We start from the raw sequence: 19491 nt of genomic DNA, 5'->3' as shown, positions 1-19491 counted from the left end.
TGTTCTATGTCGCTTGGAGGTATGACCATTCTTCAGGGGAATAAAAAAACAATCGTGTGGCTATTTCTAGCAGAGTGCAGCCCTTTTAAGGCAGACCCTCCGATGAGGGTGGGCGGCATCTGCCATGTGTAGGTAACTGCGTGTTATTGTGGTGGAGGATAGTGCTTCGTAGTGTGTGAGTTTCAGGGATGTTGGGGACAGCACAAACACCCAGCCCCTGGGCCATTGGAATTAAACAATTAAGGTTACAATCCCCGACCCGGCCGGGAATCGAACCCGGGACCCTCTGAATTGAAGACCAGTCCGCTGACCATTCAGCCAACGAGTCGGACTTCAGGAGAATATTGGATAGGAAGAACATTGTCAGAAACGTGATGTTAAAAGTAGGCCGTCGATATGCTATTTTTATCAGCGTCAACTGACGGAAAATTTAAAAAAATGAAATGGCGTATGGCTTTTAGTGCCGGAAGTGTCCGAGGACAAGTTCGGCTCGCCAGATGCAGGTCTTTTGATTTGAATCCCGTAGGCGACCTGCGTGTCGTGATGAGGATGAAATGATGATGAAGACGACACATACATCCAGCCCTTCTGCCAGCGAAATTAACCAATTATTGTTAAAATTCCCGACCCTGCCGAGAATCGAACCCGGGACCCCTGTGACCAAAGGCCAGCACGCTAACCATTTAGCAATGAAGCCGGACGGAGAAAGTAATGCAGTTTTACTATCATAATTTATCAGATCTCCGCGGTCGTCCTGAGTTCGATTTTCTTTTTTCTTTTAGGGCGATGATAAGGGTCAATAGAGTATAAACTGTATTCACGCAAAATTCCAACCTCTGATTTCTGGCGGACCTTGACGATGCACGACGCCTAGATCCTGAAAAAGTTGTTTTCTTTACTTGAAGTCGTGTTAGTTCTTTCGAAGCATTTCAGTGGATATTTGTGCCGCACACATCGTCTGAAACGACCTATGTTACTTGCCCAGTTGAAGCTAGCTCATGGCTCCAGTGATCAATCCGGTATGCGAATATCAGAAACTTCAACCAATCAAGGACTGTATTTCACGACAAAATTATCTATTTTGAATTACTTCACCTACAAGCACTTAAAGCAGTCATTTCCGTATAGGCCATCTGAAGGCCCTTGGAGGGGTGGAAGGTAAACGCTTCCACTATGCGTAAACTCGGCACTTGGTGGGGTAGAGTGGTTAGTTTTACGCCTTGCCTCCTTTGCCCCCAGGGATTAACCTGGTACTCATTTTTGGAGTAGACAGAGTGAACCTCAGATGTATGTGCACCTCAAGAAGTGGAAATCTCGTTTCTTAACTTTTCGACTTCCTGACAAGGTGTTCGGGTGAACTGAGTACACCTTCACCACCTCGGCCAAGCAGCCCTCCTATATGCACTTGCTTTTATATAAATTCACGTCAGAAAAGCGCACTCAAACATCTTACAATTATATTTAGTTTGCTATAATATCATGCTTCAGTTGTCCTCAGTAACACATTTACGTAACTGTGTTACTTCGACGAAGCCGCCAGCCCACGAACCTACTACGCTGACGTACCAGGGGGAGAGGTGATACTCCCACGTGGCGGGTCCCAGGTGGCGGAGAGGGGGGTCCTAACCGGCTTACCGGCGGACTTGAGGGAAATAAAATACCTCTCGCGGACCAAATACACTACCCCCTGTGGGTGGTGGACGCAGATGAAGAATACACCCATGGTATCCCCTGCCTGTCGTAAGAGGCGACTAAAAGGGGCCCAAGGGGCTCTCAACTTGGGAGTGTGGGTTGGCGACCACGGGGCAATTAGCCGAGTTCTGGTATTGCTTCCACATACCTGTGCCAGGCTCCTCACTTTCGTCTATCCTGTCCGACCTCCCTTGGTCAACTCTTGTTCTTTTCCGACCCCGACGGTATTAGAGTATTCGAGGCCTAGGGACTTCCATTTTCTCGCCCTTCGTGGCCCTTGCCTTTCTTTGTCCGTTACTTAATTTTTCGAAGTGACGGATCACTACTTTTTTCTCTTTATCTACCCCCTGTGGGTGGTGGACGCAGACGAAGTATACACCCACGGTATCCTCTGCCTGTCGTAAGAGGCGACTAAAAGGGGCGACCAAGGGATGATCAAATTAGAACCATGAAACTATTTGTAATTAGTACCACCACGCGGAGAACACTATGGGTCGCCTTTACTTGCGCGTAATACCACTATGTTGGGTACCAAATAGGTTTGTGATTAGTAGCACTATATGAGCGACACCATGGGATGAAGGAATCCATGGTTCTGGCTTGCCTGTGATTAGTACCCCCTATATGAGGAACACCACGGGATAGTACGAGTCCCTGTGGTTAGTACACTAGGTGATGAACACCATAGGTTTGCGTTGCCTGTCAAGGGCGCCGGATTGTGCGAAACACAATGATTGATTGATTTATTTATTATTTTTCTCCAGATCTACAGTAAGAATAGCTATTTGATCCGTTAAAAGAGAAAAATAACAATGTCCAGCCTAAGCCAAAATTCATACTCTATGTACTGTACAGAAGAAAAAGAAAATAATACACCAAATGAACAGAAAATGAATAGAACAATTTGATTGTGCGAAACACATTAGGTCTGTAATATATGTGCGAACTTCATTACCTGTGAGTCGTACCATAATGTATGGAATACCGCGAGTCTACGCTGCTCTTGATTAGTACCGCAACATGGGAAATACCATGGTTCTAATTTTCTAACGATAAATACCACTATGAGGGCCGATGACCTGGATTTTGGTCCCGTTTCGAGAACGAGCATATTCATATCGATTCAGCATCGTGCTATGGAAGCAGTCCCTTGGTCCGTACTACAATTGTTTTGTGTCAGCTTCTGTGCATGTGAGGCACTGTGGGTCGGATCCACCAATCGTTTTTACTTCATATCAAGCCATCGATTCATTCTTCGTCCTCACGCTTTGAATTCTGGTCAGTGGAGGATTTTGGACTTTCAAGTTGTCATCTCATTTCGTTTCATTTCGCACCATTAGGGGCCGATGACCTCTATGTTAGGCCCCTTTAAACAACAAACATCAATCAATCATCGAAGCCGCCAGCTGACATATTGGGACACCGTGGCCCGAATAGTGTGGGAGTGGCACTGCTACAGACTCGTATCGCTGTGGGGGGCGGCGTGGCTGGAGCTCAGGTGGCTGGTGAGAATGATGCGGCGGTGGCTCCGGTGGCGGGCGCGGGATGCTCGTCGCCGTCAATGTAGTCCGAGAAAGCATCATCGTCAGGATCTTCTGCGTTGCCAGATGCTGAACCGGGGGTGTCCGACCTGGAGACATCGTCGTCATCTGGAATATTCCACGGTGCCGTCCGCAAACGTATGTAGTCCATAGGATGAACGTGGCTCATGTCGGTGTTGGCCCAGTACTCTGAGTGAGTCGCCGAACGTCGGCATGGGTACATAAGCGACGAAGCTCCTGGCCGGAGGCGAGGCGGACCGTTCTATACGGCTGGGCCATGGTTCCCCCTCCGACCAGGGAGTTCTACGCACCCGATGGTGTGGTCGAGTCATAGTAGATGTGTCACTGATAACTCATGATTGTTGTGACCATCTGTGGCCTCTGCCACTTGCCGACTGGACGAGGCTCTCTTTCATAGACTGTGCAAAGATCCTTTTTTTCTAATCCGTGCTAAAATGTCTGTTCTCTATATACAGTAGGTTATGATACTCATGCATGTCTATTATCATTACTTAAATTTTGTAGTTATTCGCTAAAAGAATAAAACATGGCACAACAGACCCGAAGGCCTACAGATTACGAGATTTCGTATGGCCTTCACGACGAATCCTCACGGCCATTATTCTTGGCTCTGTAGACCGAGTTAAGGGGCCCATTCACAGTCGAGCGAGTTGGCGAGCCCGTTCGTGACCTTGGTCGCACTGACCGGCTCGAAGGTGTATGGGGGGTTGTTGAGGGTTGGGCTCGAGGTTGGGTCCGTGTTGGCGGTTCGACTGCTAAACCAGCGAACCCGACCGGTTCGCCAACCCGTCAGTGTGTGTATGGCCACTACCTGACCGGCTCACTGTGGTTTCGTCTGTAGCTTAATTGGTTTCTGTGTGAGTTAATTAGGCCTACCTCAAATAACAATAACTTTTGAGAAGAATAAGCAGTTCCGGGAAGAATTTATTGAAATATACCGGGCGAGTCCTGGAGCTTTCCCATCCTTGCGTCACGCAATGCCTTCCATGCGTTAGTGCGACATTCGAACACTAATAATAATAACAATAACAACAACAATAATAGTAATAATAGTAATTTGAAGAAGAAGAATCCATGGTCTCCCGATACTCTCGTACAAATATTATTAGCCTATAGACCATTGTGCTAGGACATATGACTCTCGCGCCTCTGCACTTAACTTGTTAATACTGTAAGTATGTATCATACATTACTACAGTAGTGGAATTTTCTGTATTTCATAATTAGTAGTGAAATAACATTTCCCAAACTAATCACTTTCAAAAGAATATTACGTTTGTTTTATAAAAACGATCTTATAATACATCACAATCAAAATTGTGTAGGCCCACTTACGTGCAAATATTCCGACTGCAACGTATCGAAGATTGCCCAACACGTCTCAGGAATGATTTTTCTGCTAAATTTCAGGTCTCCATAACTTCTCCCTGTCGCTAGAAATCGCAATGTTACAATTAACCTCTCTTCAGCACAGATGCTATCTCTCATGTGTGTCTCCTGTTTCTCTGTGTTTGGCCGAATCAACTCCAACAATGTTTCGCAAAAACTGTCGCTATCCATACGCAGAAAGTTCTTATAATCTGCAGGTTCTTGTACGCACAGAGTTCTTAATAGGCTGACGTGTGAAAATCCTGGTTTATCTCTCAACCATTCCTTCATTCACACACGTTTCTTCTTCTTTACTTCATCATTGCACAAATTCTGCAACAGCTACAGCCACTCTGGAATGTTTTCGTTGGGCCATAACAAAAAAATTTTTTTGCTAGTGGCTTTACGTCGCACCGACACAGATAGGTCTTATGGCGACGATGGGATAGGAAAGGCCTAGGAGTTGGAAGGAAGCGACCGTGGCCTTAATTAAGGTACAGTCCCAGCATTTGCCTCGTGTGGAAATGGAAAACCAAGGGAAAACCATCTTCAGGGCTGCCGACAGTGGATTCGGGGTGTGGATTTTATACATGGACGGGCTCGCCAACCGGCTCGACTGTGAATGGGCCCCTTCATTTGCTAAATAGTCACAATAAGTACAACTCGAGCTCTAGTTTCTCGCTAGTTAGTTTCTGGATTTCCCATTATGAAAATTGCAAATTAGAGGACTGCTTCCTGTCTATCGTCATTTGATCGCCTTTATCATTATGTGTGATTTTAATGGACGGCATTCTTCGTACACGCTGTAAATTCCCAATTGTCTGATAGAACACGCTACTCCTCCATCAAGTTGATTCATTTTAATTCAGCCGATGCTCTGGAGATGTGTCTACAGTCATCGAATGTTTCTCTCTTTCATTGCATCAGCTTTACGGATTGCAAACTGGGAACTATATGAGTAAGTTGATTTTTTAGGCTGTTAGAGACGAACAGATATTATGATACCGAAGCGATAATTCTGGACCCCTAACATTCCGTTTGAAACGAAACTTCAGCAAGATACAGCTGTTTGTAATGATAAGCGGTCCACCGGGCAGAGTGATTCAGACTGTTGAGGCGCTGGCCTCCTGACTCCAACTTGGCAGATTCGATCTTGACTCAGTCCGGTGATATTTGAAGGTGCTCAAATATGCCAGCCTCGTGTTGGTAGATTTACAGGTATTTAAAAGAACTCCTGAGGGACTAGATTCCGGCACCTCAGCATCTCCGAAAACTGTAAAAATAGTTATGTTATTATTAACAAATACATCGCAATTGGGAAATATCTCGGTGGCAATGGCCACTTGCAGTAGGCTAGTGTAATAAAATAAAGTTAAAAAATAATTATCCAACAACAAAAGTAAAACAAGCAATTTCATGGAAAGAAAGTATTACGAGAAATACTACTAGTTCGACATTCTAAATCCAGCATCATCATGTAAGAATTCACACACAACTAAAATATTTCCAGTGCTTAACATTACGGCTTACAATACTATAGGTTGAGCTTACTACTAGCTTAACCCTACAAGTGATAATAAAATGGGACGTAAAGCCAATATTATTATTATTATTATTATTATTATTATTATTATTATTATTATTATTATTATTATTATTATGATTATTATTGTACGGAGGTCTCCGTGGTAGTTAGAGGTGAAAGAAGGTGCGGGCTGGAATAGGTCTCAACTACAAAATTAAAGTTAATTTAAAACTTTAACAAAGGTTATATTTTCTTTTCAAAATCAACAAATAACATAGTATAACAGGTACCAAGAAGCAGATCAACAATTAACAAATTACAGCTCATTACAAAATTCGGCATGGCGCATGTGGGATAACCTAGGTATGTAAGACTGCCATCGTTCCTTCTTTGTGCGGTTCGATTGGTGACTGTTCAGGACCTCGCCCTTTGTGTCTTGGGGTCCCGAGTTCTATAGCTGGCCGGGTTATGGCATTCGGCTCGGGGACTACATTGTGGTGTTGTAAGTGCTATCCTCAACATTCCTGCAACTCGCTCACCACACACAACACTACCTCACGTAGTGTTCTTACTTCCTCTTAAAACAATCACCACCGCCACCACCACCACCACCACCACCACCACCACCACCACCACCACCATCACCATGCAGTTACCTTTATATACAGACGCTACCCACCATCGTTAGAGGGTCTCCCTTACAAAGCCTATAACAGGCTAAAAATAAATAATCGTATGACCTTAGCATTTATATTTGGCACTGTTTAGGCTACATGTGCGTCAATTTCGACGCTCCATTTTACTCTACCGGACGACAGAGTAAACTAGACCTCTGTTGCACGATTTTTGACTGAGATTTTAATTAATGTTGTCGGGTAAACACCAAATGTGTCACCAGATATCTTTCATATGCCGACTTCGTACGGTGGTGGTGGTGGTGGTGGTGGTGGTGGTGGTGGTGGTGGTGGTGGTGGTGGTGGTGGTGGTGGTGGTGATTATTGTTTTAAGAGGAAGTACAACTGGGCAACCATCCTATGTGGAAGGGGTCCGATACTTCGAAAATGAAGGTATCAGCCGAAGAAAGAAAAGGACCACTAAGGGCGTGCAAATGAAAGACTCCCTAGGCCTTCCGACGTAGTACTATTGTTGTCGGAAAAAATAAGTGTTGATCAAGGGAGGTCGGATAGGATAGATGAAAGTGAGGAGCCTGACACAAATGAAAGCAATTACAGGACTCAGTCAAGGGCCCCGATGTCACCAACCCACACTACCAAGTTCAAAGCCCTTGAGGCCCCTTTAAGTCGCCTTTCGACTTCGTACAACATAGACTATCGAGTAGACTTTCCTTCGTCTTCCAAAAAGAAACTACGTCTGCCAGACTTGAGCCCATAATCTTGAAATTCGTAGGCCGACACTGTACCGGTGATCCACAGAAGGAATGAAATTAATGAAAAAGTGTCGACCGTCCTTGGACCCTCCAGTAAGCAGTTATCGGCAGCTGTTTTGACTGACTGCGGTATACACATACCGATTATAGTTGTTTTTCAAAGATCCATTATCGTCTCTTACTGACCTGTTTGGTTACTTTGACACGAAGTTCTTTGACTTGTCTTCTATTAGCCTCTTAACATTCATTACATGAATGTGAAGATATAGGTTGCGTAGGAGTCCACAAGGGCGTGGAGGTTAAGGCTGCACGCTTCTATAACCATCAGCACGAACGGAAATTATGTAGTCACTATCACACCTTGACCGGCCTTCATGCTCAGAGGTAATCCTTCCGTGAAGGAAATACATATTTACAAGAGGCTGGTCAACCTTGAGTCACTATACTGGGAATCCATAATAGGTCCTCCCGGTCGGTACGAGAGCATCTGTCATCTACGGCGGATTATAGAAGAGTAACGCGAATATCAGAACCCAGTATAACATTAGAATACATCGTGTGCATTCGTAACGAAGACAGAAGTTTGTTACTTTCATATGCGAGATAAATGAAGATTGTAGATGTGAGTAAAGAGCTGGTTTTTGAGGATGATGTTATACTGTATAGAGTGATGAGTAAGTTCTCAATGTCCGGCCTCGCGGTGTAGGGGGCAACGCGGCCCCGGGTTCGATTCCCCGGGACTGGATGTTTGTGTCATCCTTAACGTTCCTTTCCTCACATTCAACACTTTAGACTTCCAAATACACGCAGGTTCCTAACATATGGTGCACGTAGCGGCAAAAGACCTTTCTAGGTCGACGCCCCGAACAAATAGCAAAAAAAAAAGTTACACAATTGTGAGCGACTGTAAAAAGACCTCGACAATGTTGTGATACGGACAGCAGACAATGGTATATTTGTAAACTGGTTGAAAAGTCAGGTCGTGAGTTTCTTCTCAGTTTGAATGACTGTCGATGGGATGAAGGAACCTCACGGGGAACATTAAGTACCTAGATGTTAACAGAGGAAATGTCTCCATTATTAATTCATTCAATCATTCATTCATGTCCTAAAGACAAGACCTTGTCGCTGCAACCACATTTGTCTCTCCTCTGCTGAGCGTTTCAGGTCAACATATTTTTTTAAACTCAGCCTGTCCATCACGGAATCCAGATACTTCTTCCTCTGCCTTCCTCTTCCCTTCTTACCCAGAACTTTTCCTTCCAGCATAGTCGTGACGAATATGTTATGTCGAAGTGTGTGGCCAAGGATTTTGATTTTCCTTTTTCTAGAGTGTTGATCATTTCCCTTGTTTTTTCTATTTCCTTAAGGACCCTATTGTTTGACTTTTTCTCTGTCCAACTAATTTCCAGCATCATCCTCCTCCATATCCACATTTCCATTGCTTCCAGGCGTTTTATATCCTGTTTTGCTAAGACCCATTTTTTGCAACCATACTCCATTGGAGTAATCATATAAACGGCATTGTAATAAAGGTTACATATCTCTTCGAATGGTTATCAGGTTATTTGGAGGCTGTAGTAAGGAAAGAGCGGGCGTATACGTCACAGGTAAGCCCCAATTAGACCAAGGACCAAGGGGGAAGTTTTCATTTCCCTTCCCGAAGGGAAGGGGCGGGCCACCTAGAAGGTAACGCCTTCTCTCTGGCCAGGAGATTCGGCGGGTTTGGAGGATTGCTGGAGTTGGTAAAGAGGGACGGAGCTTTGTATTGGTGAAGGAGTTGGGTGGGGGTCTCGACCTCTCGGCTAAGTATTTATTCCCAATTAGAGTATGGTTCCCATGTATAGGACAGTCACCAAGATTATAGTTGGGGACAAAGCATGACGGCGAAGCGGGCAGTCAATCACACCCTGCAGAGTTAACGAGTTCTAAGTGATCCTCGTTTGATGTGCAGGGGTGGTCAAACCATTTTCTTCCACACTCCGTGTAGTATTTACCCTTACTTCGTATCGAGTGCAGAGACGATTTGGCAACTCCGGCTACAGTAGACGTAGTAAATCCTATAAGCCGCTAATAGACTCCAGGCTGCCGCTGGAGAGTAGTGGTGTGAGGCGAGGTCGTCATGTTTTGTCCCCAGGTATACTTTATTCGACTACTGGAAAAGCTGCGAAGAAAAACAGTACGATTTGTTCTAGGTGATTTACGAAGAAAAAAAATAATGTTACAAAAATGTTGTAAACTTTGAGCTGAGATTTGGCAGTAAGAAGACGAGCTGCTCGACTAAGTGGCATGTTCCGAGGTGTCATTGGAGAGATGGAGTGGAATGACATTTGTAGACAAATAAACTTAAATAGAGTTCTTATAAAGTTAGAAAGATCATAATATGAAGATAATGTTTGAACTTAAGACGACAAATTGGGGCAAACATAGAAAGAGGGATTGGAATAACCAAGGGGGATGTTCAATAAATTTCCAACTTTTCTGACATCATTTAAGAAAATACTAGGTAAGCAATTGTGAGGGAAACTGCCATCTGGGTGACAGCTCTAAATGCAGATCATTTGGTAAATGATTGAAATCAGCCGGGCTGAGTGGCTCAGACGGTTGAGGCGCTGGTCTTCTGATCCCAACTTGGCAGGTTCGATCCTGGCTCAGTCCGGTGGTATTTGAAGGTACTCAAATACGTCATCCTCGTGTCGGTAGATTTTCTAGCACGTAAAAACCCTCGAGGGGAAAAATTTCGGTACCTCGGCGTCTCCGAAAACCGTAAAAGTAGTTAGAAGGACATAAAGCAAATAACATCATTATCAACTTAAATCACCTTTTTTTACGTACTAGCTGTTTTATTCGTCGTTGACGGGTTGATTTTCGTACAGTTACGGCAGTAACGGCATCCAATGAACATTAGTAGCAGAAGAGATAGTTAGATTTATCCATGTACTGTAACAATATATACGAACAATGTCTACTTTGGGCACTTTCCAAATTCTTCATTTAACAAATGAACTCAATAACTTAACACAGAAATGACGTAATAATAAATGTAATGCGGTGTTTGATACAGTATATGTACCTCCACACATTCAAAATTATTATTATTATTATTATTATTATTATTATTATTATTATTATTATTATTCCGAATTTGGCCAACCGTGGACCGCATAGCACTTAAGGCTTGTTGGCCTTTCTTCTCTTCGCAGAACCTTTTCATTCTCTCGCTTCGTATTTTTCTCTCCTCCTCAGAGATTATCCAGTTGGGCTTCTTTTTAGGTGGTTTGTCCTCAAAAAATTTGATTTTGTTGATTATGTTTCTAAACTCTTTCATTTTATTGATCACCTCTAGTATAATTCCAACTTCTTCTGCATCTCTTTTGACCTCTTCTACTCACTTAGTGGTGGCCTTCAATCCTACAATGTCCGACTCGTTGGCTGAATGGTCAGCGTACTGGCCTTCGGTTCAGAGGGTCCCGGGTTCGATTCCCGGCCGGGTCGGGGATTTTAACCTTAATTGGTTAATTCCAATGGCCCAGGGGCTGGGTGTTTGTGCTGTCCCCAACATCCCTGCAACTTACACACCACACATAACACTATCCTCCACCACAATAACACGCAGTTACCTACACATGGCAGATGCCGCCCACCCTCATCGGAGGGTCTGCCTTACAAGGGCTGCACTCGGCTAGAAATAGCCATACGAAATTATTATTATTATCCTACAATGTACTTAAAGATCTTTTTGGTCAGTCTGCTTTCATCCATTCTTACTAGATGTCCGTAGAAGTTCAACCTACGCTTCCTCATTGTGTCTGAGATCTTTTCCGTATGTTTATGAAGATCCTTGTTTTTCCTTTTTTTTTCAGGTTCCATCAGTAGTTTTCTGGGGTCCCAGAATCTTCCTTATGATCTTCCTTTCTTTCTTTTCCAGTTCTTGTAGCTCCCCTTTTTTATTCAAAATAAGACACTCTGAGGCATACAATCCTTCTGATTTGATTCTGAATGATAGTGTCGGATTTTGGCTATGTAGGATATTGCCCGTTTGTTGTACATACTCTGGATTAGGTTGTAGGCCAATTCTAATTTTCTGATTCTTCCTTTGATAGCCTCTTTGTCTAGCCCATTGGGTTGGATCCATTCTCCCAGGTATCTGAACTTCTCTGCCCTTTTAATCTTCCCATACTTTATCTCCATGTACTTCTCATTTCGGTGCCTACACTCCATATACTCCGTCTTTCCGTAAGAAACTTTAAGACCTGCTTTTCCGGCGATTTCGTGCAGTTTCTCTATCATCTTTATAGCGTCTTCTCTTTTTATAGCTAAGACGGCGAGGTCATCGGCAAAAGCTAGACATTTAATTTCCAAGTTCTGGCCTTCTCTTCCACGGTGTATTCCTCTTATCCCTTCCGATTTCAGAGCTTCTTTCCAAGTTTCCATTATTTTCTCCAAAACTAGGTTGAAGAGGATCGGGGACAGTCCATCTCCTTGTCTGACTCCTGTCTTGATTTCGAACGGGTCAGATATATCTCCGAGGAACTTGACTTTCGAGATGGTATCCGTCAGGGTTTGTTTAATGAGTTCTCTAGTTTTCTTGTCAATTCCAAACTCCTCTGGGACTTTAAATAAGGTTTGTCTGTCTATTGAGTCGTATGCTTTTGTGAAATCGATAAAGATGACTACGGTGTTCTTATTGCTCTTGTTCGCAGTATACTTTTGAGGTTGAAAATTTGTTCTGCGCACGACCTTCCTTTTCGGAAACCAGCTTGGTATTCTCCAATGAGGTGGTCAGTCTGTTCATGAACTCTGTTTAGTAGAACTTTAGAGAATATTTTATAAGCAATTGACAGTAAAGAGATCCCTCTGTAGTTGTTCGGGTCTGTTCGGTTACTTTTCTTGTGAAGCGGATGTATAAGTGCACATTTCCAGTCTGCAGGGATCTTCCCAATTTTCCATATATCTTCTATACAGTGATGAATTGCTTCCGCTGTGATTTCTCCTCCAATCTTCCACATTTCTGCCACTACGCCATCTTCACCTGGCGCTTTGTTATCCTTAAGCTCTTTGATTACCTGTTTGATTTCGTCTAGATTTGGAGGTTATTATTATTATTATTATTATTATTATTATTATTATTATTATTATTATTATTATTATTATTATTATTATTATGTAACAATTTTGAATCTTAAATTTACCCGAAAATGTTTTTCACAGTCAAATCAGTCACGACTCATCCTACCAGGGAATGAATTGAACAAGAATGTCCTTAAAATATTTTCCCCCATACAACATTAGTAATATTTACTTCTTTTCAAAAAGTACTGTAATCGTAGAGGAGATCTGTCTAAATCTTGTCGACTTAGGAATATTGTAATAATAGGTTTCCTTTCTAGTGTCCGCTCCACTCAAATAACTTACGTAGCTGGTAGAAGCACTGACCTTCTGAGCTTAAACTGGCGGATTCGACCCTGGCTCACTCCGGTGGTATTTGAAGGTGCTGGAATACGTCAGAAATGATGTTGGTCAAAATTCAGGCATCTTGGCATCGCTGAAAACTATAAAGGTAGCTAGTCGAACGTAAAACCATTAAGATTGTATTATTAAAACTTTTTCCGTATCCCTGGCTAAATGGTTGGCGTGATGGCCTTTGGTCACAGGGGTCACGGGTTCGATTCCCGGCAGGGTCAGGAATTTTAACCATAATTGGTTAATTTAGCTAGCACGGGGACTGGGTGTGTGTGTCGTCTTCATAATCATTTCATCCTCATCACGACGCGCAGGTGACCTACGGGCGTCAAATCAAAAAACCTGTATCTGGCGAGCCGAACTTGTCCGCGGACACTCCCGGCATTAAAAGCCATATGCCATTTCATTACATTCATTACTTTCATATCAATCATTCCAGTTGATTTAATGTGATACTTCCACAAACGGAGAAAAATGCAATCGAATGTTTAATTATTATACACCTCTTCTGAGATAAAAACAAAACTTGCATTCTGGAGATAGTGGGTTTGAAGCTCACTGTCGGCAGCCCTGAAGATGGTTTTCCGTGGTTTCCAATTTTCACACCAAGCAAATTCTGGAGCTGTGCCTTAATCAGGGCTACAGCCGCTTCCTTCCCATTCCTATGTCTTCCGTATCCCATCGTCGCCGTAAGACCTATTTGTGTAGGTGCGACGTAAAATAAACTGTAAAACAAAACACCTAAGCCTGTATGTCTGAAAAGTCATCAGCCTGGATGCACCAATGAAGGTTATGCAGTTATACGGAAACCGTAAATACCGATACGGGTGCTATAACAAAACTTTTTTTTTTGCTAGGGCTTTACGTCATACCGACACAGATAGGTCTTATGGCGACGATGGGATAGGAAAGGCCTAGGAGTTGGAAGGAAGCGGCCGTGGCCTTAATTAAGGTACAGCCCCAGCATTTGCCTGGTGTGAAAATGGGAAACCACGGAAAACCATTTTCAGGACTGCCTATAGTGGGATTCGAACTTACTATCTCCCGGATGCAAGCTCACAGCCGCGCGCCTCTACGCGCGCGGCCAATTCGCCCGGTATAATAATAATAAAACTTGTTAGGCAAGATGAAGAGTGGGATAGTTTCCCATTGCCTTCTTCACTGATCCAGGAAGTACCATTGCAGTATTCACAGCATCATGGCGCACTAGTTGTGCCTTGAATACCACTGCTCAGTACCTCTGACATCAGTGGAAAGTACTTTGTCATGGCCAAAAGACAGATGCAAAAATACTTCATCTAACCAAGAATTAACCATAGATCATAACAACGAAGTATTAACAGAACATTCGACATACGTAAACAAAAATAAAATGTTTGTAACCGAGTGAGTTTGATCCTAGGTTCAAAGTCACGTAGCTGTAACTTGCATTCGGGAAATGGTGAGTACGAACTCACTATAGACGGCCTGAAGGTAGTTCTGAGCGGTTTCCCATGTTTAGGCTGTATCTAAATGAAGGCCACGGCCGTTTCCTTCCCATTGCTGCCCTTCCCTATCCTATCGTCGCCGAAAACTAAGTCAGTGTGATGTTAAACCGTCAGCAGAAAATGTCAATTTTTATATGTAGATGCATATTAACAGTAGGGGATACCTCTTACGTTGTAGTGGAACTGTAAGCCCTTTTATCCGATTAATAGGAACACAGCTGTCACTGTATCAAGTTAACACTAGTTTGGTATGTGTGTTACTTTAGTGAGGAGTTACAATTAGCATGAGGACAAATGTACGTTCCATTCCTTTATCTTACGAAGAGCTATGCTGAACTTATTGAGGATACGGTGCGGATAAGATCAAACGCTACACATTTTTAGGAGGGCTGTAACGAATGATCTTTTGCATAGTTGCCACCACAATGAACAGTCCGTTACGTAAAATCACAAAAGACAGGCAAAAATACTGTACATTGTTCTTGACTCCTAGCTTAGATTCTGTGGGTAAGAACAAGTTCTAGAATTTAATAAATGACGGTTGTATCTCAGGGTCAGGTTGTGAGGTTGTCGAAATACGTTTGCTTTCGGTTCCAGTCTGATCACGGGCATCCTTAGTTACAGTATACTGTAACTTTAATTTTCATCCATATGATAATATTGTATCTTGTTGCTATTGGATATCGTATTGAATAATATACAAGTAAAATTCAGTTTCTTTAGCATGAGTGGATAATACAAATTAGACCTGGTTGGATAATAGAACAAGACCGAAAACTAAGAGAAAAAGATAATGTATGGGGAATATTATGACAAATTATAGAATTCTTTGAGCTTCTAACTACATTATTATGAGGCATCAGAGGAGCTCATATTTATATAACGACCGAGCTCGATAGCTGCAGTCGAATAAGTGCGGCCAGTATCCAGTATTTGGGAGATAGTGTGTTCGGACCCCACTGTTGGCAGCCCTGAAGATGGTTTTCTGTAGTTTCCCATCTTCATACTAGGCAAATTCTGGGGCTGTAACTTAAGTACGGCCTCGAAGCTTAATTTCCACTCCTAGCCATTTCTTGTCCCATCGTCGCCATAAGACCTATCTGTGTCGGTGCAACGTTAAACAGCTTGTTAAAAAGAACGTATATAATGCCGATTACATACGTACACCACAAGATAAACAAGATTTTAATCTTAGTTTTACTAAGACTAGCATATTAGGAAATTGATTATCACAATATCAAGCGCTGTGCGGGCAACAATTGAAATACTTAGGTCGATATTTGAAAATGGGTTTCCTCTAATGATATAAAAGATGCTTCCCAACCCGTCGGATATAACCTCCGCGCAGTAAGGCGCTCTGTTCAAACATCGATGTGTCGTTGCTGTTGCTGGCACTTTGTGCACAAGTTAGGAACAATATATCGTGGTTCAGCACTCTGTTCAGTGCTCTTGACTGTAACAGTTATTTCTGTTTCAAATATATTCTGTTGTACGGAGAGCTGGTCGATTGTCCGATGTGTATTTTAAAATCTCAAGCTAATTTACTCGGTGTCCGGGCATTTCGTACCACGGACATCCCGTAGTCTACCACTTGATTTTTGAGGACATTTCGTACCACCTAGCCGTTACCTTCCCTGCAAATGGTTTTCCCGTAATCCCCACATATTTACGCTAGGGCAATCCGTACCACTTGATGTCAAACTGGAATTCTAGTTTCACGCAGGCGGTTGTAATTAGCCTGATAAGACACACATTAGAAATTAGAAACAAAAATAATTTACATATGCTGAAGAAAACTTCTATATTATTTAAAAATTGCCCTTTAAACTATACTTATGTTTACGTAAATATTATCACAAGAAAGTAGATTTTTTGAAGTATGAATCCTAAAACAAAACAATACAATAGAAATATACGTCTTGCACGGGTGCAATGCGCTTGGCGAGCATAAGGGTTGATATTACTATTATTGTGAATATTTATAAACCACTGCATCATTTCATTATCAAGTAAGCAAAATAAAAGATTCGATGAACTGGCCGATATGGGCTCGAAGGTTACATGGAAACAGCAAACTACTGCTATTTTGCTTTACGTCGCACCGACACAGATAAGTCTTCTGGCGACGATGGGAAAGGAAAGGCCTAGAAATGGGAAGGAAGCGACCGTGGCCTTAATTAATAAGGTACAGCCCCACTATCTGCCTCTTGTGAAAATGGGAAACAACGAAACACCATCTTCAGGGCTGCCGACAGTGGGGTTCGAACCCACTATATCCCGGATGCGAGCTCACAGCTGCACGCTCCTAACCGCACGGCCAACTCGCCCGGTACAAACTATTAAACGGTGAAAGTAGCTAGTCCCCGCCGCGAATCACGAATACGAGATAAGAATTAACACGTTTACCAATCAGATCAGTTGAGCCCGACGGAATGTTAATATCAGTAGTGGTCACACCGTGCGGAGGCTTCAGCGCCAGTAGTGGACAATGGATATACAAATGAATACATTCATTAGGATATCGCTTCCACTTCGCAATACTTCTCACTCTTTCAAGTGGTACGGAATGTCCTCTCCTAAATATTTTAAAAACATTAGCTGACACTTCGCAGGCAATCAGCCATCAAGTGGCACGAAATGTCCTAGAACCAATTTACTCTCGAACTCGTGGTTGTAGGGCTTTTGATTGAAGGTCTGGCGTGAGAAGTTTGCTAGGGCTGCTGTTTGTCATTCAAACAGGTGACTGCTCGTCTTTTGGCTGAGGTCGCTCGGATGACTCGAGGCGTGTGCTGCTCGGCAGTTTGTCGGGGGACTTCCGGCTGCCAGTAATTATTGCTCCGCTCTAGTCTGTGCCGTGTTCAGTAGGGCGGGAGCCGTTGCGCTGTACGGGTGTTAGTGAGTGTTCCGCGGCGCTGGTTTGGCATGGTAGAGAGCTCGCAGCGTGTCCGCCATGGGGCTAGGCATGGATACTCTTCAGGTGCACAACTCTCATGTAAGTTACCTGTTTTCAGTTTGTGTGTTAAATATATCAGCTTGTGATAAGGTTATGTAAGTTTCTTCAGCCACAGAATACATGATTTTAAATCTGCTTTACGTAGCACAAACACATAGGTCTTATGGCGACGATGGGATAGGAAAGCGCTAGGAGTGAGAAGGAAGTGACGGTGGCCTTAATTAAGGTACAGCCCTAGCATTTACCTGGTGTGAAAATGGGAAACCATGGAAAAACCACCTCCAGGGCTGCGAACAGTGGGTTTCGAACCCACTATTTCCCGAATGCAAGGTGATAGCTATATGACCCAAAAAACACAGCCATTTGCTCGGTACATGTTATTTTAGGTTATGTGGAAGATCGTGTGAGATTCCCTGATAGATTGCGTAGGTTATTTTACTATTATATATAAATGTTCATACTGAAGACAATCGTAGTGTAGTAGGTTAGGTGCTGGTTTTCTAGGCTCAATGTTGGGGGATTACATACGAGTGACCCCCGTCTCTAGATTTACTGACCCTCTAAGAACCCTCCATCATGACAACATTTCAGCATTCTGGTGTCTGTTACGACGGTTGTGTTGGGGGTTAAAGGAATGTAAACACATCTTTTTACTATTATTTATTATTATTATTATTATTATTATTATTATTATTATTATTATTATTATTATTATTATTATTATTATCCTAGTGTAGGGTAACTTACCGGCCTCATATTCCGAGGGTCGGGTTCGATTCGCAGCAAATCCAGATATTTTATTTCTATACTGACGGCTGAATCAGGGTTCACTCAAAGTCTTGCGACCAACTCATGAGCTATTTGATACGAGACGCAGTGAACTTGGTCAAAAAGCCAAATAATAGACTGACGATGACGTAACGGTGACCACATGACCCACCAGTATCTAGAGGCTATCTGGCTGAACGGCAGTCTTTTCAACAGGCTGTTGCGACATGGGTAATCTGGTACAACCAATTATTTACCATTTCAGCATTGCTATTATGTCATATTAGTTGGGGGAGTGTTGATTTCGCAGTGGATCACTGTAGTGGCCACATTTCCGTATCCTGGCCAATAAAATTCTCACTTCTGTTGTTCGAATTTTACCTTTTCTAACGCTAATTCTCACAGATTTACTGTCTGATAAAATTGAAAGTTCGTTTTGTTTTTTATTATGTCAGGACTCAGGGATGACAGATTGATAACCTGTGGGCTAGCCGGGTAACACAGTGTCTTTGGCGTTCACAGACTTCATTCAAGGTAGCAGTCCGGCTCCTTGGCTGAATGGTCAACATTCTGGTCTTCGTTTCGGAGGGACATGGGTTCGATTCCCAGCCGGGCCGAGGATTCCAGGTGCGTACGCTTAATTCGTCTGGTTTCGGCACTGGCTGCTTGTGTTACTCTTAATACACTTCCCCTCATTCATAAACACACCGCACTACTAACATCCACAGAAATATGCAATAGTGAATACAAACCTCAACATAGGGTTGGCTTCAGGAAGGGCATCCTGCCGCAAAACTGGGCCAAATCCACATCAGGTTGCTACCAAACTAAAACTGGTAATAACGTCAAAAAGATCTGTATTTAACAGATCCATTTTAAGTATATTTACTGTCATGCCAAATAATCCCGTACTGAGCAAAAATATCATTGCGGCTCATCTTAAGATCGATTATTATTATTATTATTATTATTATTATTGGTGAGAAATGTCGATGATTTCTCATCTGTTCTCGAGGTCCTCATTGAGTCCTTTTCCAAATTCAAGTACTGTACTCTTAAATTAGTATTAGTGCCCGCCAATCAACCCGTGGCCTGCAGAATGTTATACTAAGCTAAGACGGAGACCTCGCCAACATATCTCCACTGATCTGATCCATTTTCAATACACCTGCACGCCGTGCTAGAACCTTCGCCGGTTAAAATCGCAAGGCGAAAATTCCACCCACTTCGGATAAAATCGAATTTGAATATTTTTGAGTGTGCTTCTCAAGACCAGCACGCGACAC

The 19491-nt window shown here is 42.9% G+C and overlaps 1 protein-coding gene across 5 annotated transcripts in view; it reads left to right on the top strand.

The window, feature by feature from the left end:
* Positions 1 to 19491, top strand: part of LOC136886505 (leucine zipper putative tumor suppressor 2 homolog) — a 791346-nt gene that overhangs the window by 616246 nt on the left and 155609 nt on the right. The window contains exon 1 of one of the 5 annotated variants that reach the window (XM_067159340.2): positions 17149 to 17476. The exons of the other annotated variants lie outside the window; for them this stretch is intronic. Within the exon in view, the coding sequence (XP_067015441.1) occupies positions 17435 to 17476 (42 nt within the window). The 5' untranslated portion in view covers positions 17149 to 17434. Of the gene's footprint in view, positions 1 to 17148; positions 17477 to 19491 lie in introns of those variants that run through there. 5 annotated transcript variants of the gene reach the window in all.

Source organism: Anabrus simplex, chromosome 1 (genome assembly GCF_040414725.1).
Source record: "Anabrus simplex isolate iqAnaSimp1 chromosome 1, ASM4041472v1, whole genome shotgun sequence".
Lineage (NCBI taxonomy): Eukaryota > Metazoa > Arthropoda > Insecta > Orthoptera > Tettigoniidae > Anabrus > Anabrus simplex.
The sequence above is the reverse complement of the archived record's forward strand: the minus strand, read 5'-3'. Positions and strand labels throughout refer to the sequence as shown.